The sequence below is a fragment of the Orycteropus afer genome, unplaced genomic scaffold (assembly GCF_000298275.1).
Source record: "Orycteropus afer afer isolate SDZICR_OR568_19922 unplaced genomic scaffold, OryAfe1.0 scaffold00156, whole genome shotgun sequence".
NCBI lineage: Eukaryota > Metazoa > Chordata > Mammalia > Tubulidentata > Orycteropodidae > Orycteropus > Orycteropus afer.
Window position 1 is genome coordinate 7,896,043 of NW_006921743.1, and position 21,480 is coordinate 7,917,522.

At 41.4% G+C, this 21,480-nt stretch overlaps 1 protein-coding gene across 1 annotated transcript in view; it reads right to left on the reverse strand.

Annotated features, from left to right (window-relative positions):
• Positions 1-3,610, reverse strand: part of SPIN1 (spindlin 1) — a 79,573-nt gene extending 75,963 nt beyond the window's left edge. The window contains exon 1 of the mRNA XM_007946333.2: positions 3,559-3,610. Coding sequence (XP_007944524.1) covers positions 3,559-3,610 — 52 coding nt within the window. The remainder of the gene's footprint in view (positions 1-3,558) is intronic.
• Between the last annotated feature and the right edge of the window lie 17,870 nt (positions 3,611-21,480).

A 21,480-nucleotide genomic window follows, 5' to 3' on the forward strand; every position in this document is an offset into this window, starting at 1 on the left:
GTCCATTATTGTAAAAGTTAAGGAAAGGTTCATCTATAAAAGGAAATTTTCTTTGTTGGAGAGGAAGGGAGGGAGCACTGTTAGATAGATAGAGAGAAAAGTATTGATTTGGGTGAAGAGAAGGGCAATGTATCAAATGTGAGTGACCAATATGGCAGCATTGAGGATAAGACATAGAGAGGCACATGGGTGGTACATACAACAAATATGAACCCTTTTGCACATACTTTGCACTGTGTTGTCAGTGAAGGCAAACATGGGTATATGAGTGGATAGATGGGTGGACAGGCTCAAAGATTAGGTATGTCTATGATATGGGGAGTGTATCCAAGAACATGTATAGGGTTGGCAGACAATGGTCCTATAAGTTTATGTGAATGATCAAAATTCCCAGTTGTATAGTAGAGCCGACAAGGGGCAAGGCTGTGGTCACTGCTGGGTCACAAGCCAGCTACCCAGATGGTCCGAGTAATTGAACCTGCAGGCTTGGGACCACAGCTGCAGAGCACATCAAGCTCAATTGGCATAACATACTACACAAAACATTGTTCCACCTCCTACTTTGGCGAATAGCAACTGGGATCTTAAAAGCTAGCAAGCTGCCACCTAGATGTAACGATAGGTCTCTCCTTTTCCAGAGCAAAGAAGAATGAAGAAAACCAAAATTCATGGAAACAATTAGTCCTAGTGACTGACACACCATCTGATCTGCAGCCTACACGACTATGAGACCAGAAAAACTAAATGGTTCCGGATACCACTGTCATCCATGTGGAAAGGGATCTATGTAGGAGATCCTTGATAGAGAGGGAGAACAATGTGGAACAAAAGTCAAAATCATTTGGAGGGAAAAAAGAAAAAGGGGAGAGGGGGGACCAGGTTTGCTGGTCCGATAGAGCCTGGTGGAACCACTGAGACTATGGACCCTAACTGCCCTTCAGGTCTGGAATTGAACCCACACCTGTGGTTTCCAGCCAAACAAAAGACAGGCATATTAACTGAACCCTTACCTGAGGTAGATACACCCCTTGGAGAAAACAATCATGAGAGAAAGAAGGGCCGCTTATACACAGGGAGACAGCTCAGGGGGCAGGAGTGCATGGACGGATGGACATTGGGACAAGGTAACTATCAGGAGGAAGTGGGAGGGAAGCTGTTTCATTGTGGTAAACTGTGGTCAATGTCATGAGACAAAGTATATGTGAACTGCTCTATGGAAAGTGAATTTGCTTTGTAAATCTTCACCCAAATCACATTAAAAAAAAAGAAAAGAATAACGCAGAATCTGCAAAACACCACATAACATGGCTCAACTTGGAGGACATTATGCTGAGTGAAATAATTCAATCACAAAAGGACAGATATTCTATTAGTCAGTTATTGTAAAAGTCAAGGAAATGTTTATCTATAGAAGGACATTTTTTTGTTGGTTACCAAGGGTGTTGGGGGGGGGGTGCTGCTGTTAGATAGATAGAGATAAGTTTTTATTTGGGTGAAGAGAAGGGCAATGTACCAAATGTGAGTGATCAATACAGTGGCACTGAGGAAGAGAAGGACATAGAGAGGTATGTGGGAAGTACAGACAACAAATGTGAACCCTTTTGCACATATAGTACCGCTTTGTCAGTGAAGACAAACATGGGTATATGGGCAGATAGATGGGTGGACAGGCTGAACTATTAGGTATGTGCATGAAGTGGGGAGTGTACCCAAGAACACTTATAGGGTTGACAGACAATGGTCCTATAACTTTATGTATATGATCTGAATTCCCAGGTATATAGCGGAGCTGACAAGGGGCAAGGTTGTAGTCACTGCTTGGTCACAGCCAGGTACCCAGAGTGACTGAGTAGTTTAACCTGTGGGCTCAGGACCATAGTCGCAGGGAAATCAAGCTCAATTGGCATAACATACTATACAAAACATTGTTCCACGTCCTACTGTGGCAAGTAGCGACTGGGATCTTAAAAGCTAGCAAGTGCCATCTAGATGTAATGATGGGTCTCTCTTCATCCAGAGCAAAGAAGAATGAAGAAAACCAAAAATTCATAGAAACAATTAGTCCTAGCGACTGGTACACCATCCAATCTGTAGCCTATACGACTATGAAACCAGAAGAACTAGATGGTGCCCGGCTACTACTGTCAACCTCTTGGAAGAGGATCAATCTATGTAGGAGATTCTGGATAGAGAAGGAGAACAATGTGGAACAAAACTCAAAATAATTTGAAAAAAAAAAAGGGGGGGGGGCCCAGGTTTGCTGGTCTGATAGGGCCTGGTTGAACCACTGAGACTATGGTCCCTAGCTGCCCTTTAGGTCTGGAATTGAACACATGCCTGTGGCTTCCAGTCAAACAATAGACAAGCATATGAGTTGAACATTTACCTGAAGTAGATACAGTCCTTGGAAAGAACAAGCATGGGAGAAAGAAGGGCTGCTTATGAACAGGGAGACAGCTCATGGGGCAGGAGTGAATGGACGGATGGATACAGGGAAGAGGTAACTATCAGGAGGAAGTAGGAGGGGAGATGTTGCATTGTGGTAAACTGTGGTCAATGTCATGAGACAAAGTGTATGTTAACTGCTGTATGGAAAGCGTATTTGCTCTGTAAATTTTTACCCAAATAACAGGGGAAAAAAAAAAAAAAAGAAATTAAACGTTTTTTTCCACAAGTGTGTAAGCATATGTAAATTAACTATCAAATTTCTGGTTTCTCACAAAACGCTGGAAATAGTGAAGCTTTAAGAACAGTAAACCACTATCTAAGATGCAACTAACTACTGTTCTCACCTCATCTGGAGCAAGGGAAGAGTGAACAAAATCAAAGTTATTTGGAAACAATTAGTCCAAAGGTATGATGGACCACGAGTACCTCAGCCGTCACAGCCCTGAGCCCAGAAGAATTAGACGGGATGATGTCCAGCTACCAATGCTAACCACTAGGAAAGGGATCAAAATTGGAGATCCTAGACAGAGCAGGAGGAAAAATGTGGAACAAAAGTAAAAAACACAATAATGACCAGAATTAGTGGTCAGACAGAGGCTGGTTGAAACCCTGAGACTATGTCCCAAGTTTATTCTTCAGGCCTAGAAATAGACTCACTTCTGTGGATTAGCTCTTAGCCAAAGAGTACAAAGACCTACAGGCAGAACACCTACCCCAGGAAGATGTACCCACCTACCCGAGGGAGATGTACTGCATAGATCAATCAACCGAGAGACATCAGAAGGGCAGCATTTGCATAGAAGGAAAGCTGTAGAGACAGGAATACACAGATAACATGGGCACATGGAAAGGATAGCCACAGAAAAGAGATGGGAGGAGAGGCTTTTATGGTTGGGTATTGTAATCGGGGTGTGAAACAAAAGGTGCACGAACTGTTATGTGTAAAACAAATCTGCTTGTATAAATTTGCACTCACATCCCAATTTAAAAACAAAAAACAGCAAACCACTAGATACTACATGAAAGTGCTCCTCAACCTTGCATTTGTTTTAAACTTATTATACTAAAACTGTAAGTACCTCATAGTCTGCTTGTACCCACATTGCCTACCTGCATCAGCTCTGGACCGCTGGCCAGGTGTCTTTCCGAATGGGGTCTTCATTCATCTGTATTTAAGTGAGCAGCACAGCTGCTTGACTAGGGTGAAAATTTGATATTCTCCAATTTGAAACTTCTCACAGAATTTCAATGTTCTTGTTAATCCACCATCCAAGTGTCTCCTACCGATTCAGCAAAAATATTTGAAAATCACCAGTGCTCTGTAAAATAGGTGAAATAACAGTTTATTACTAGAGGATCAAAAGAGCAAAATAAGGAAACATCAGAAAGCCATTAAATGTATCACAAAATTTAAATATAAGTATTAGCTAAAATGTATTTGGCCCAGAGCATTTATTTCCTAAGAGCTGGAGATTCCTAGATTCTTAGAACAGGACACAACAGAAGTGAGGAAAGGAGGTACTGTATTCTGTAAGTGAGGAAGGCTATGACATTTATAAGAATCAAAAGTGAAGTTCCTCAGAGATCAACTGGAATACAGTACAGATCATGGCAAGTCCATGTGTTGCCCTGAGTTGGAATCAGTTGGACAGCAACTGACATCACCATCACAGTATAGCTGCTTGACTTCCCTGACTGCATCCCAACCCATTTTGTGGCTAGAAGTCAGAAAAACACGGATGCTTCCCAGGTTCTTCAACACCCTCACTGCAAACTACTTACTTCACTTCAGCCAGCTATTTCCATGTTCACAACCTACTATTGCAGCTGTCAGGTGCTGTGAAGTCAATTCAGACTCAGGGCAACTCTACGGACAACAGAAGGAAGCTGCCCAGTCCTGCACCATCATCACAATCATTGCTGTTCGATCCCACTGTTACAGATGCCCCACTGTCCTAGTCCATCTGAATTGTGACTCCACTCCCTCCACCCCACAGACCCTGTCCTTCTGCTCCTTGGCCATGGCAGCCCCACTCCTCTGGCATGCTCTAACAGCAGCTCTACATTCCTGAAGCAAGTTGGTGAATATGTGACTCTTTGAAACCTAGGAGGCTGTGGCTCCAGCCTGTGAGATCCAGAAAGCTGTGGCCCACTCTTTGAAATGGGGAGACCCAGCTTCCCACATTTCTCCCAATAGTTCTGCTGATCTAAAAGCTACTCCAGGATTAGTCTTCTTTTCTTGGAGGGGAACAGAGTAGCTCCTCTGGCACTTTTCCTACCTCCAGGATTCCAAGAGGTAGACAGCATTCTTTCCTTTCATGCTTTCTCTGTCTCTTTTAGTCTAAGCTGATGGATTTTCTGCTCCTGCAAGTAGATCCATAAGTCACACTTAACTTCTTTCACCAAAGACTGTGTAGCCATGTTCTTGGTGAAAATTCTAGGACACATATCCTTTATTTGTGCAACACAGATTTCTCCAAATCTTTAAGTCCTGTTTTAATTTTGCACAGTTCATTTTTTTTCTAATTGTGATTTGGGTGAACATTTACAGATCAAATTCACTTTCCATACAGCAGTTCACATACACTTTGTCTCATGACATTGACCACAATTTACCACAATGCAACAGCTCCCCTCCCGCTTCTTCCCCATAGTTACCTCTTTCCTGTGTCCATCCCTCCATGTACTTCTGCCCCCTGAGCTGTCTTTCTGTGCATAAGCAGCGCTTCTTTCTCCCATGATTGTTCTCTCCAAGGAGTGTATCTACTTCAGGTAAATGTTCAATTCATATGCCTGTCTTCTGTTTGCACAGTTCCTTTTTAAATCCATCTCTTTCCTCTCACATTTTACTATCAGCAGCAAGGAGAAACCACGCAGCCCCTTTAAGATCTTGTTTAGAAATCTCATCAGCAGATATCCAAGTTCATGGATAACAAGTTCTACCTTCCACCAGGTATCTGAACATAATCCAGCAAGTACTTTGCTCCTGCAAAAAAAAGTATCACCTTTCCTTCGCTGTCCAATCACATGTTAATTTTCTTTTAAAGCCTTACCAGAAGCACATTTACCATCCACTTTTCTAGCAATAGAATGTTGCCAGTGCCATGTGTGTTCTCTAAGACAACAGAGAATTTCTCTATGGCTCTCTCCTCACTTCTTTCTGAGCCCTCATCAAAACTGCCTTTGAGATCCATAATTCTGACAACAGTCTCTTCAAGGCCACCTAGCCTTTTACTATTAAACCAAAACACCAAACTCACTGCCGTTGAGTCAATTTGACTCACAGTGACCCCTCCTTGGGCTTCCAAAGTGGTAGCTGTATGGAGGAAGTAGACTGCCCAATCTTCCTTCCGAGGGGTGGCTAGTGGGTTTGAACTGCCAGTCTTCTGGTAAGCAGTCAAATGCCCTAGGCACTACACCACTTGAGCTCCTAGTCTTTTACTATTAAAAAAAAACAAAACAAACTCACTGCTGTTGAGTCAGCTCTGACTCACAGCAACCCCTCTTATTAGGTATCTTAAAAAACTCTTCTAGCCTCTCCGTAGCCAATTCCAAAACCACTTCAACATTTTATGTCTCTTTTAGAACATTACCCCCACTTCTCAGTACCTTATTATCGCCAATAACTGCAATACCTCCAAAATATCTCAATCACTGCACATGCAAAACCACCTCTTATTATCCCAGCTTTCTTACTATTGCATTCCTACTCTACCAATCCTTTAAAGTTACAGTGGCTTTATCATTTCTTCACTGTCCCATAATCCTTCTCAAGAACAAACTTCCCTCCTTATTCAGCTTACATTCCAAAGAAGATCAATTACTAGAGTTACTCCCTTGCTTATCTTAATTTTCTTATCCTTCTGTTCATCAATGTGGTTTTGGAGCAAAACTCTAACCAATACCTTGCTGACTGTGCCTAAGCTTAAACAGGTAAGTATGGCTGGCAAAACACACAAAATGTAACATCATATTTATAATCTCATATCTCAAGTAAGCCTTCAACACTACTAACCCCATACTCAGCAGATAAGCTTGCTATTTGCTGAGAAAACAGAATCAAACAAAAGAGAACTACTATCTTTCCAGCATCAAAATGACCAACAAACTGGCACCCTCTGCTCCTGTAACAGATGAATTATCCCTGAAATTTAGTTCAACCCTTTCAATGGGTTAAGAACTCCCAGCTTTATGCTCTCTATCAGTTTCTCTCTTACCACTAGAATATTCCCATTAGCATATAATACATAAAGCAGTATTTCCAATAAAAAAAAAAAATTCCCATAACCTCACCACTCCTTATAAACAAAGTCCTTCAGTGACTGAACATTTTAATCTAAGCAAATATCATTGTATCCTAACTTAATTAAGTTAAATTGTGATGAGCCAGATAGCTTAACTGACTCCATCTTGACACAGTGATATCCCCATAATTTTTTTTTTCCTTGAGCTACAGGTCTAGACCACCCCATCCTGCTTCAACTGAAAGGCTGCAGGCCTAGACCACCCCATCTGTTCTGGCAGAACATGGTGACCTAGTTAAGCCCCTATGCCAACCACAGAGACAGATCACAATGCCAGGTGTTGCCTATAGACTTGCTAGAGCAGGTATAATGCTTTTTCAGCTTCTGTAAAAGTCTGCTTGCAAAAGCTGAGTCCTAGTTGAAGCCCCTATAGCGGATGAGGCTCAACCACAATGCCAAGGAGTTTCTCTACAGGTGTTATTTGCTAGATTAGGTTTGACGTTGCTTTTTGCTTCTGTAAAAGATTGCTTGCAAATGATAGAAAAGAGATACTCAATATTACACCCTGCCTGCTTGTGGGTTTTGTCTTTATAAACCCCGTGAAGCTGCTCTTCTGGGTCGAGAGTCCATTCTGGCATGAGCCACCTCTTGACCCCAGAATTAAAGGACTTAAAACCTTGAGTCGGTCTCAGAGTGCTTGGCGACTCCATATAGTCCATCTCGCTTTTAATATATAGCAAAATTAGTTCTGTAACATGAAAAATTTACTTATTAATGTTATAAAAAATGTACACTCTCACTAGCAGATTTAAGCTTATCATGGTAATATTTTCCAATTACTTTCCCATTTGATAAAAATTTTAAGTTTAACTAATGAACTTTAAAACGTTCTGAGATAGAAGCTGAACCAAGTTTCAGTGGGGAAGAATACAAGGGGCTTTATGAGTAATACAAATACAGGAAAAAAAATACAAAATAAAAGTCTTCTTGTTTTTTGGTATGTCCATCCTCTGGTATTATCCCAACTTGTGCATGACCAGGAAGAAAATACAATACTACAGCAAAAGAAATACTAAAGGGTGCTAACAGTGAACCCCTGGTTTTGTTTCAAAACCCTATCTTTTTGTTTTTACAAAACACTATCTTTACCTTAAGTTATTCTACTGTTAATTCAATCAATAAGACAAACTTGGGGGGGTGTGTTAAGATGGAACAACTTTAAAAGTTAAGATACAAAATCTCTATTTCTAGGATAGTAGGAGTTATACAAGTTTTTTTTTTTTTTTTTTTTTTTTTAAACCATGTTCTAGAAGATGTCAATGGAACTTAACTTCAAGGCCACCACCACCACCAAAAATCATGTATTCAGACAACTCTCAATAGATGCTAAAACTGCTAAGTGGAAGACTGCTGCAGAACATAACACTTTCATAATCAAAGGATCACACACAGATTACTTTACAATGGAGAGATCTTGCCACTATCACCAAATCAGGTGATCAAACATTAAGCACCACTAATAGTGAGTCAACCTTACTTTACATGCTTCTTGTTGTGGGATATGATGGAACACAATGCATATCAGATCACTTTTGAAGTATTATTGCCCAAAATGCTTTACCTAGATCTACTCAAGCCTTTAGACCTAATGTCTAGTTTATGTAAAATACAAGGGATAGAGGAGTAAGTTAAATAACACCGTGAGGAAACAAATTCACAAAGATGGAACTCTAACAAGACTACTGGGCCATACAGACAAAGTTCCAGGCATGAACTATTTCTAAGACTGTCTTTAAGCTGAATGGGTAATTTAGTTGGAACAGGTGCTTACAGTTCTTATTTGGTCTTACTTTAGCGCAAGAGAAAAGCTCTGGGGAAGAACTTCCTCCTCAAAGTAGAGCTGACCTTAATGGCATGGATGGAGTAAAATTTCTGGGACCTTGACTATGTGATATGATTCAAAAAGAGAAGAAACACCTCCAAACAGCCACTAATAATCAGAATGTGAAATGCACAAAGCATGAACCTAGGAAAGTTGGAAGTTGAAAAAATTGAAATTGAACACTTGAAGATCGATATCCTAAGCATTATGGAGCTCAAACGACTGGTACTGGGCATTCAGAATTGGACAATCATATGGTCTGCTATGCTGGGAATGACAAATTGAAGAGGACCAGCATCACATTCATCGTTAAACAGAACATTTGAAGATCTACACTGAAATACAACACTGTCAGTGATGGGATGATATCCAAATGCCTACAAAGATGAGTTAATACCTCTATTATTCAAATTTATGCACTAACCATTAATGCCAAAGATGAAGAAATTGAGGATTTTTTCAACTACTGCTGTCTGAAATTGACCAAGCATGCAATCAAGATGCATTGATAATTACCAGTGGTTAGAATGTGAATGTTGTAAACAAAGGAGGAGGATGACTTGTTGGAAAATATGACTTTGGTGATAGTAATGCCACTGGTGATATTGCACAATAGAATTGTGCAAGACAAACGACTTATTCATTGTAAATACTTGTTTCAACAATGTAAGTCATGCATAGGTGACTAAACACATGGACCTTGCCAGATGGAATAAGCAGGAATCAAATCAACTATATCTGTGGCAAGATAAAATGGAGTGGCTCAGCATCATCAGTTAGAACAAGGCTAGGGCCAACTGTGGAACGAATTATCAACTGCTCCTAATGCAAGTTCAACTTGAAGCTGAAGAAAATTAAAACAAGTCCATGAGAGCCATAGTATGACCTAGAATTTAGAGACCATTTCAAAAACAGATTTGACACACTGAATGCTAAGGACCAAAGACCAGACAAGTGGGATGATACTGAGGACATCATACATGATGAAAGCAAAAGGTCATTAAAAAGACAAATTTTAAAAAGACCAAAATGGATGTCAGAAGACACTGAAACTTGCTCTTGAAGAGAAAGTTGCTAAACTGAATTAAAGAAATGATAAAGTACAAGAGCTGAACACAAGATTTCAAAGGGTGAAAACAAAGTAAGGTAGAACACTGAAATGTCCAAAGACCTACAGTTAGAAAATCAAAAAGTAAAAACATCCTCAGTATTTCTCAAGCTTGAAGAATTGAAGAAAAAGGTCAGCCCTCAAGATGCAACACTGAATGATGTTATGAGCAAAGTACTGGACGCAGGAAGCATTAAAAGAAGATGGGAGGAATACAAAGAGGCATTGTACCAAAAAGAATTGGTCAGTTTTCCATGATTTCAGGAGGCACCATACGATCAAGAACTGATGGTACTGAAGGAAGAAGGCCTGTTCTGGTAACCTAGCACCACTCTGACAAGATTATACCACAAATGGAATGGCCTTAACAAACAGGAGTTGTTTATTACAATTTGAAGGCTTTAAGTCCAAGTTCAAGTGCCAGGCTCTAAGGGCTGGGTGAAAGCCCCTCAACCTTGGGGTCCAGCTCTGCCTCCTGCTCCTGGCCCAGTAGAGCTAGAGGTGTTTCTTCACTCAGACAGCTGCTGGCTGCTGAGGCTGAGAAACCCAAGGTTGACAAGTAAAAAGGCACAGTCCAGATGTTACCAAACCACACAGCAGGCCATTAATTCAAGTCCACTCTAGTCCCAAGGTCAGCAGAGCATGGCAGGATGCTCAACAAAGACATGGCTACATGCAGAATTCAAGCATGCCATAAACTAGAAACCATTCCCAAAGGCAGTTACTCAACTGCTTGTGGTAGATCCCACCATGGAGCTGACTACCAATCTCATCATGGGGATTAACTACCACCAGCTGCCCAGCCACTAAACCAGGTCCAGCCAAGTTGACATACAAATTTAACTACCATAAAGCCCAAAATGCAGTGAAGGCATTGTCAAATCAAGGCTCCAGGAACATATAAATTGAGGTATTTCAACAAATGAATGCAATACTAGAAGCACTCATTCAACTATACCAAGAAATTTGGTAGACAGTTACCTGGCTGACTAGAAGAGATCCGTATTTATTCCATTCCAAACAAAGGTGATCCAAGTGAATGCAGAAATTATCAAACAATATAATTATGACATTCAACTAAGATTATGCTGAAAGGGAATTAAAAAATGGTTGCAACAGTACAGGGAACTGCCAGAAATTCAAGCCAGATTCATAAGAGGGCATGGAACAAGGGATTTCATTGCTGATGGCAGATGGATCTTGACTGAAAACAAAGAGTACCAAAAATACCTGTGTTTTATTGACTATGCAAAAGCATTCAATTGTGAGGGATCATAGCAAATGATGAATAACATGAGGAAGAATGAGAATTTCAGAACACTTAATTGTGCTCATGAGGAATCTGTTTGTAGACCAAGAGGCAGTCATTCAAAAAGAACAAGGGGAAATTACGTGTTTAAAATCAGGAACATTATGCACCAGGGTTGTATCATTTCACATACTAATTCAACCTGTATGCTGAGCAAATAATCTAAGAAGCAAGACTACATGAAAAGGAACACAGCATCAGGACTGGGGATGATTCATTAACAACCTGTGATATGCAGATAACATAATCTTGCTTGCTGAAAGCCAAGAGCACTTGAAGTACTTACTGATGAAGGTTCCAACTCCCAGCAACCCTACGAACAACAGAACAAAACAATGCCTAGTCCTATGCCATTCTCACAATCATTGCTAGGCTTGAATCCATAGCTGCAGTCACTGTGTCAATCCATCTTTTCAAGGGTCTTCCCCTTTTTAATGGATGGCTGTAGCTGTTTCTTCTCACTTTGAGTCATGCCACATCAGCAAATGAAGGTTCAGAAAGCTTTACTACATCTGTATCACTAAGGTACACTCTACTTTGAGGAGGCAGCTCTTCACCAGTTGCATTTTGAATGCCTTCCAACCTGAGGGACTCATCTTCCAGCACAGCACCAGACGACGTTTCCCTGCTATTCATAAGGTTTTCAGTGGTCAATTTTTTCCCTATCCAATAAGTGGACTTGGCCACAGCTTTTTTCCTAGGGTTAGTCTGAGAGCTCCACTGAAACCTGTCTACCATGGATGGCCCTGCTGGTATTTGCAATACTGGTAGCATAGCTTCCAGTATCACAGCAACAGACAAGATACTACAGTATGACAAATATCTCAATATAAAGAAACAAAAATCTTCACAAGTGGACCAAAAAGCAACATCATGATAAATGGAGAAAATACTGCACTTGCCAATGATTTAATTTTACTGGGATCTACAACCAATGCCCTTGGAAGCAGAAATCATGAAGTCAAGGGACATGTTATATTGGGCAAATCTGCTGCAAAAGATCTCTTTAAAGTGTTAAAAAACAAATATGTCACTTTGAGGTTTAAAGTGCGTCAGACCCAAGCCATGGTATTTACAATCGCCTCATATGCATGTGAAAACTGGCCAATGAATAAGGAAGACCATGGAAGAAGTGATGCCTATGAATTATGGTGCTGGTGAAGAATGTTGAATATACCATGGACTGCCAGAAGAACAAACAAACCTGTCTTGGAAGAAGAACAGCCAAAATGCTCCGTAGAAGGGAGCATGGTAAGCCTTCTTTGTCTCATGTATTTTGGACATGTTATCAGGAGGGTCCCGTGCCCAAAGGAGGACATCAGGCAAAGCAGAGGGTTAGCAAAAAAGACGATGACCCTCAATGCATGGTTGCAACAATGGGCTGCACATAGCAACAATTTTGAGAATGGCACAAGACAGGATAGTGCTTTGTTCTATTGTATATAGGGTCGTTATGAGTTAGAATCAACTCAAAGGCACTTAACATAATCATCAAAAGCCACCAATAAGAGAGACTGAAAATGTTTATCTGTCTGGATAGGTTGTTGTTGTTGTTAAGTGCCGTCAAGTCCTTTCTGACTCATAGCGACCCCATGCACAGCAGAACGAAACACTGCCCGATCCTGCACCAGCCCCACAATCCCTGCTATACTTGATCCCATCGTCGCAGCCACCGTATCAATCCATCTCGTTGAAGGCCTCCCCCTCTTTCATCGACCCTCCACCCTACCAAGCATGACATCCTTCTCCAGGGAATGGTCCCTTCTTACAACATGACCAAAATAGGTGAGACGAAGTCTGGCCATTCTTGCTTCCAAGGAGCATTCTGGCTGCACTTCCTCCAGGACAGATCTGTTAGTTCTTTTACCAATCCATGGAACTTTCAGCATTCTTTGCCAGCACCACAACTCAAAAGCATCAACTCTTTTCCGGTCTTCCTTATTCATTGTCCAGCTCTCACATGCATACGAGGCAATTGGAAATATCAAGGCTTGTGTCAGGCGCACCTTAGTCCTCAATGAGATATCCTTGCTCCTCAGCACTTGAAACAGTTCCTTCGCAGTTGACTTTCCCAATGCTACATGTCGTCTAGTGTCCTGACTGCTGCTTCTGTTGGCATCGATTGAAGAACCAAGCAATGTGAATTCCTTGACAACCTCAATCTTCTCTCCATTTATTGTGATGCTGCTCATTGGTCCAGTTGTGAGGATTTTTGTTTTCTTTATGTTGAGATGTAATCCATACTGCAGACTGTATTCTTCAACCTTCATCAGTAGGTGCCTTAAGTCATCCTCACTTTCAGCAAGCAAAGTTGTATCATCTGCATATCTCAGGTTGTTAATGATTCTTCCTCCAATCCTGATACCACATTTTCCTTCATATAGTCCAGCTTCTCAGATTATTTGCTCAGCATATAGATTGAATAAGTGTGAAGACAGAATACAACCCTGACACACTCCCTTCTTGATTTTAAACCATGTAGTGTCCCCTTGTTCTGTTCGAACGACAGCCTCCTGGTCAAGGTACAGATTCCTCATGAGTACAATCAAGTCCTCGGGAATTCCCATTCTTCTCAATGTTGTCCATCATTTGTCATGATCCACACAATCAAATGCCTTTGCATAGTCAATAAAACACAAGTAAACATCTTTCTGGTATTCCCTGCCTTGAGCCAAGATCCATCTGACAACAGCTATGATATCCCTTGTTCCACATCCTCTTCTGAATCCGGCTTGAACCTCTGGAAGTTCTCTATCAATATACTGCTGCAAACGTTTCTGAATTATCTTCAGTAAAATCTTACTTGCATGTGATATTAATGATATTGTTCTATAATTTCTACATTCTGTGGGATTACCTTTCTTTGGAATGGGCACAGATATGGATCTCTTACATCAGTTGGCCAGGTAGCTGTCTTCCAAATCTCTTGGCATAACTGAGTGAGTACCTCCAATGGGGCATCTGTTTGTTGAAATATCTCAATTGGTATGCCATCAATTCCCGGAGCCTTGTTCTTCGCCAGTTCTTTCATTGCAGTCTGGATAGGTTAGAGTATGCTATAGGAGCTCTGGTAGCATAGTGCCTAAGGCATATGACTGCTAACCAGAAGGCTGGTGGTTCAAACCCACCAGCCACTCCTCGAAAGGAAGGTTAGGCAATCTACTTCCGTAGTGATACTGCCTTGGAAACCCAAGGAGGGGTTGTTTTGAGTCAGGCCCAATTCCATGACACATAACAACAACAATAACAATAGGTACAAACAACTCAAATCTTAGTTGCTTAAGATTAAAAAGAAAATCCTTGTACTTTAAATCTTCTATTCCTTTCCCCTTTAAAGACCAATAATGGTAGGCATAGGGGCTCTCTACTCAATGTAGAACCTTGAGCTACAGGAAATTCCACCCAGAAACAAGATCACTCTAGTACGAGAAAACAGGATGTGGTAAATCTCACCATTACACTTAAGGTGTGTGTGATAAGTCTCTTCTAGTGACAGTTCACTGACTAAGGCAAATCACAAAGCCCTACCTAACTTACAAGGAAGCAAGAACCATATGATACTATCACACAGCCATTGGAATGACTAAAATTAAAAACGGGAGCTCTGGTAGCATAGTGCCTAAGGCACTTGACTGCTAACTAGAAGGCAGGCAGTTCAAACCCACCAGCCAGCCACTCCTCAGAAGGAAGATGGGGCAATCTACTTCTGCAGTTATACTGCCTCAGAAACCCAAGGAGGGGTCACTATGAGTTGGGTCTGACTTGACGGCACATAACAACAACAACAACAAAATTAAAAACACCAGTTAAGTATTACCCAAGAATGGTGAAGACATGGAATTACAACAATGCATTCATTCACTGCAATATGAATGAAAACTGTACTTCCGCTTTGGAGAATTTTGCCATTATCTACTAAGATACATAGGCATAGTATGCATAAGATATCACCCGGCAATTCTACTCCTAAGTCCAACCAAAGAGTATACAAGAAACATGTGCATGTGTAATCGTAGCAACACCAATTATGTCAGCCCTATGATGGCTGTGAAAATGCAGCACGGGAAGTGGAACTGAAAAACTCAGCTCTGCACTCAGAATCCACTACTGTCACTCCCCAGAAGTCACACTTCCCACAGACCGCTTCCAGCCAATGACCAAGTGTGGAAAGCAGGCCCATTCCTGCAGGACAAGGAGATGCATTCCCGGAGGGCCGGCAGGAGGACTCCCTCAGTGGCTTTGCCAAAACGTTCTTAGAACTCAGTGCAGTTCTAAGGCTTTTTCTACTCAATCTTCCCCAGAACTGATGGATCTCTCCTATTTTACCTCACGAATGTTTGCCCCATCTTCTTGCTCTCAGATGACTCAACCTAACAGTCTCAAATTGGAAACAACTCTAATATTTATTAATAGGACAACGAATAGCCATGTAATCATATGTGAACAAACTTCAACTGTGTGTAACCACATAGATGTAATTTGTGATAAAATAAGTGATGGTTACAAAATTGGTGTATGTACATTGGGGTGCATAATTGTTATGATCAACACAATCAAATGCTTTTGCACAGTCAATAAAACACAAGTAAACATCTTTCTGGTATTCTTTGCTCTGAGCCAAGATCCATCTGACGTTAGCAGTGATGTCCCTCGTTCCATGTCCTCTTCTGAATCCAGCTTACACATCTGAAGTTCCCTGTCAAGATACTGCTGCAACCGTTTTTGAATTATCTTCAGCAAGATTTAACTTGTGTGTGATATTAATGATATTGTTCGATAATTTCCATATTCTGTGGGATCACCTTTCTTTTGAATAGGTACAAATATGGATCTTTTCCAGTCATCTGGCCAGGTAGCTGTCTTCCAAATTTCTTGCTATACACAAGGGAGTACCTCTAGTGCAGCATCCATTTGCTGAAACATCTCAGTAGGTATTCCATCAATTCCTGGAGCCTTGTTCTTTGCCAATTCCTTCAGCGTAGCTTCAACTTCTTCCTTCAATTGGTTCTTGAGCATATGCCACCTCCTGAAATGGATGAACATCGACCAATTCTTTTTGGTACATCGACTCTGTGTATTCCTTCCATCTTCTTTTGATGTTTCATGCATCACTCAATATTTTGCCCATAGAATCTTTCAATACTGCAACTCAAGGCTTGAATTTTTTCTTCAGTTCTTTCAGCTTGAGAAATGCTGAGCATGTTCTTCCCTTTTGGTTTCCTAACTCCAGGTCTTTGCATATTTCATTATAGTAACAGACTCTGTCTTCTGGGGCTGCTTTTTGAATCTTATGTTCCGCTCTTTTATCTTGTCATTTCTTCCATTTGCTTTAGCTACTCTCCGTTCAAGGGCAAGTTTCAGTCTCTTCTGACATCCGTTTTGGTCTTTTCTTCCTTTCCTGTCTTTTTTAATGAGCTTTTGCTTTCCTCACTGATGGTGTTCTTGATGCCATCCCACAATTCCTCTGGTTTTTGGTCACTGGTGTTCAATGCATCCAATCTGTTCTTTAGATGGTCTCTAAATTTAGGAGAGATATAATCAAGGTCATATTTTAGCTCCATGGACTTAATTGTCTTCAGCTTCAACTTAAACTTGCAAATAAGCAATGGATGGTCTGTGCCACAGTCAGCTCCTGGCCTTGTTTTGACTGAAGATATTGAGCTTCTGCATCATTTCATGTCACAGATGTACTTGATCTGATTTCTGCGTACTCCATCTAGTGAAGTCCATATGTATAGTCACCGTTTGTGTTGCTGAAAAAAGTTATTTGCAATGAACGAGTCGCTGGTCTTGCCAAAGTCTGTCATGTGATCTCCAGAGCTATTTCTATCACCAAGAGCATATTTTCCAACTACCATTGATTCCTGTTTCCAATTTTTGCATTCCAATCACCAGTGATAATCAACATGTCTTGATTGCATGCTTAGTCAATTTCAGACTGCAGAAGTTGGTAAAGTCTTCAGGTTCCTCATCTTTGGCTTTGGTGGTTGGTGCGTAAATATGAACAACAGTAGTATTAACTAGTCTTCCTTGTAGGTGTGTGGATATTACCCTATCACTGACAGCGCTGTACTTCAGGATAGATCTTGAAACATTTTTTTTGACGATGAATGTGACACCATTCCTCTTCAATTTGTCATTCCCAGCATAGTAGATCATATGGTTGTCTGATTCAAAATGGCCAAAACCTGTCCATTTTAGCTCATAAGTCAATTGCCTTAGGCACCACATCACCAGAGCTCCCACAGTGCCTAGGATATCAATCTTTATGCGTTTCAATTCATTTCTGACAGCCTCCAATTTTCCTAGACTCATATTTTGTACATTCCATGTTCTGGTTATTAGTGGATGTTTCCAGCTGTTTTTTCTTATTTTGAGTTGTGCCACATCAGCAAATGGAGGTCCCAAAAGCTTTACTCCAATTCACATCACTAAGGTAAGCTCTACTCTGAGGAGGCAGCTCTTCCCCAGTCATATTTTGAGTGCCTTCCAACCTGAGAGGCTCATCTTCCGGCACTACATTGGACAATGTTTCAGGGCTATTCATCAAGGTTTCCAGAAATATACCAGACAATGTTCTACTGCTATTCATAAGGGTTTCACTGGTCGATTCTTTGAGAAGTGGATGACCCCTTCCTTCTTCTGAGTCTGTTTTAGTTGGAAATCTGTCCATCATGGGTGACCCTGCTGGTATATGAAATACCGGTGGCATAGCCTCCAGCCTCACAGCAACACACGAGCCACCACAGTATGACAAACTGACAGATGAGTGGTGGTACTTAAGATGAGGTGGCTCATGGTGAAAAAAAAAAAAAAAAAAAAGTGAAAAAATGAAAGGAGCAAACTCTGAGAAGTCAACAGTGCACAATTCAAAGGGGAATTTGCTACTATTAACTCAAAGCTATATGGAGTAAAGCAAACATTTTATTTTTAATGTTTTACACAAAGCCCTCCCCTTCCTCCATCCAGTCCCACTTACTACAGGTAATCACTATTAAAAGAATGCTGTGAGTCTAACAACATATTTCTGTGTGAATGTATGAACATAAAGGAGCTCTGGTGGCATGGTGCCTTGGGCACTTGACTGATAAGTAGAAGGTTGGTGGTTCAAACCCATCAGCTGCTCCACAGAGCAATCTACTTCCATAAAGAGCTACCAGCTTGGAAACTCAATTCACTATGAGTCAGAATCAATCTGATGGCAGTTTTTTTTTTTTTTTTTCGTGGTATGAACATAATGCAGAAATACACACACACTGCTCAAATAATTTCTTTTAGAAGGATCAGCAAAAAGCTGCCCCCTATGAGGCAGATGTTAAAGATGTCCCAGGTGTCCAACTTTTCCAAACTAGTGCCACTCCATCATCTTTAACATCAACTCCTCTTCCTTCCCTCAGTAGTCTCCCTCCAGTCTTACAAGTTCTATATTTCACTGTAACGTCTCACAGAACTCACAAACTGCCAAGGCAACAGCTGCTGTCTCAAGTCCAGGGCTGAGATGATAATGAACCAAACACAGGACCTGAGCAAGAGAAAACTTTCCCAGAATATTCACATATATACCCTCACAGAAACTAAGGGTGGATGACCTGAGTCACAATCTCCCACAAGACGGGACTCCAAGATACATCCCATTCTAAACAGGCATACAGAGTAGGCTTTACAATACATCACAAAACAGGACGATGGCTAGAAGGGCCATATTAAGTATTTCACTATATTGTAGGTCACCCCCTCGCTCTTCTAGTCATTGGCTCTTTCACACTTGAAGGATTAATTTGCCCCTCCCAATCACTTTACCAGTCTCCAAACCATTAACAATTAATTAGTCTTTCAGTAAGGCAAAGAGTGACATTACTTAGGTACCAGCCATTTAGGTCTGCTGCAGGCATTCATCTGATCTGGTCAGGCACTCCAAAAGTTTGTCTCATCATGACCCTTTCTGGCTCTGATAAAATTTAACTGAGAGAATAGTATTCCCCTTCTCTGAGACTATCTTTAGGTATCAGCATATTGTTAGATTTTCCCTGCTGCATAACCCATTTATTCATTCCTTTACCTTCAGCTATTACTTCTCCTTCCTTCCATTTGTCATTTATTTTTACCCAAACCTTCCCATCTTGGAAAGGGACATCAGGTTCAACTGCTGGGCCAGCTCAGATTGCTGGAAGTAAGACCAGTCTATCAAGCGATTCCCCGTCAGTCCACTCCCATTTATACTGGGTAGGGTTACACAGGTGAAACACAAGCGGGCTATCTCAACCACTGGGCAAGATGGTAGTATTCGCTGTCCACTCCAATTATGCTTGATGGACGGAAGGCACAATCTACCACATAAGGCCTTGGGAATAATGGCATACAGCTTTAGGGGTACAGTTAGTCTCTTGCTTAGGGATCACCCAGCTCTGGCACCTGAAGCTGCATCCCAGGTCCTGGAACCACAGCTTCTGGCAGGAATAAAGCAATGTCAAGTGATGTGAGGAAGAACTGTACAGTGGTACCAGTGTCCTCCCCCATCTCCTTTTCCCCAGATCCCCCAAGAAAACAAAGGAATCTGTCCAGTGGTGATCCTCCCTTTGCCCCCTTTATGTTGAGTGTAAGCACACTCATGAAGGTGTGTGAGCTAGCCCTTCATGCCTTTATCTACTTCCATTTTACATAACAAATGTTTCAACTGCCCAATCCAATTCTTTACCAAACCATTACTTTGAGAATGGTATGCAACATGGTATGTCCACTTAATATGATGTTTTTGGGCCCATTGCTGCACCCTATGGGATGTAAAGTGTGTTCCTTGGTCTGAGGAAATATAACTTGGTGGCCCAAATTGGTACCCTATCTTTTGTTCCAATCCTTTAATGGTGTTTGGGGGCATTTGCATCTGTCACAAGATAAGCAAAGCCCAGTCCACAGTATCTACTTCTGAGAGGACCCATTTATAGCCACCTCATCACTTGTACTATATAACCAACTTGACAAACATGGACAGGGTCTTCCCCCTGGGAAATGTGCCCCATAGCTATCTGTAACCTCTGTCTTTCTTGCTTAGAGCAGTCTTTATTGGCATTTTGTGCCTCAGCAAGTACAAGAGGGATGAGTCTAGATTCAGCCCATCTCTGCATTGCTGCAGCACCCCCATGCCCATTAATTTAATGATTTCAAATGGCCACCTGAAGGGAGCATACCAATATGTCCATTTGCTGATTCCAATCACCTTCAGATCCAGGAAGGGGATTCTTCTTCTGTGCATCGAGACGGCCTACTCTAATGCACCCTCTCAATTCCCAGAGTGCTTTCCATAGGTACATGTCCCATATGGGTGTCCCCCAATAGTCCAGTTTTCCATCGCCCATTCGCCTGACCATACAGCTAGCCCACTGGCCACTGCCCATGAATCAGTAAATATCCAAACATATGGGCTCTCACCATTGCCCAATATTCCATGACAGCTAGAAGGCAGGATGCAGTTCAGCCCATTGAGCTGACTTGTTCTTACCTTCTTCGATCAGGGTCCTTCCATCTGCTGGTCTTAATGCACATCAAATGCTGTTCATGTACCCTGGAACTGTCACCTGTGAGCCAAGTAGCCTTGTTCATAGGACACTGTCCATATGGCAACGGGTTCTAGCAGCTTCTCAGGTGGTTCCAGGGTAGCATCTATGGAAAAAGAAGCTACTTGCTTGTGGATATGGTAGGCATCTCCTGGCATTCCTCCAGTCACATGTTTTTCTATGAACCATTTCCATTTTATTATGGAACTATTTGGGGCATTATCTTCCTTATTAGAACATTTCTCTGACATCACCCAAGACATTATGGGTATTTCAGGTCTCATGATGATTTTATGTTCTTCTGTCACTGAGACAGTCTCAATCAAATGCCCGACAGCAGGTGCGTAATTGCCTTTTAAATGGCGTGTATCATGCTGCAGCATCTGGAAACTTTCTAGTCCAGAATTCTAATGGTCACCATAGGGCAGCGTTCTCCAGTTTTTGCCAGAAGTTCCAGTTTGCGTAAGCACATGCAGCAGACAACTCCAAAATCATGTTTGAATGTGGATCACAAGGGCCTTAAAGCAAGGAAAGTGAGATCGCTTTCTGTAATTCAGACAGCCTGCTGTTGCTCAGGCCCCCATTCAAACAGTTTTCTTTTGAGTGGTTTTATGGATAGTAGCCAATAATATTCCCAGATGTGGAATATGTGTTCTCCAAAATCCAAATGGACTAATTAAATGTTGGGCTTCCTGCCTAGTCTTGGAGGTAGGCAGTGATAGAAACTTATTCTTGGTTGCCTGTAGAATGTTACAGATGGCTCCTGCCCAAGTTATTCCTGAGAATTTCACTGTTTGGGCTGGGCCCTGGATTTTTGCTGGATTTATTAACCAGCCTGTTGGTCATATGGGCCTCTACTGTTTTCAAGTCTGCCCAAGCCTGTTCTTCTGTTTGATGTTAGATCATCAATATAATGTATAACCATACTTGAAATCTGC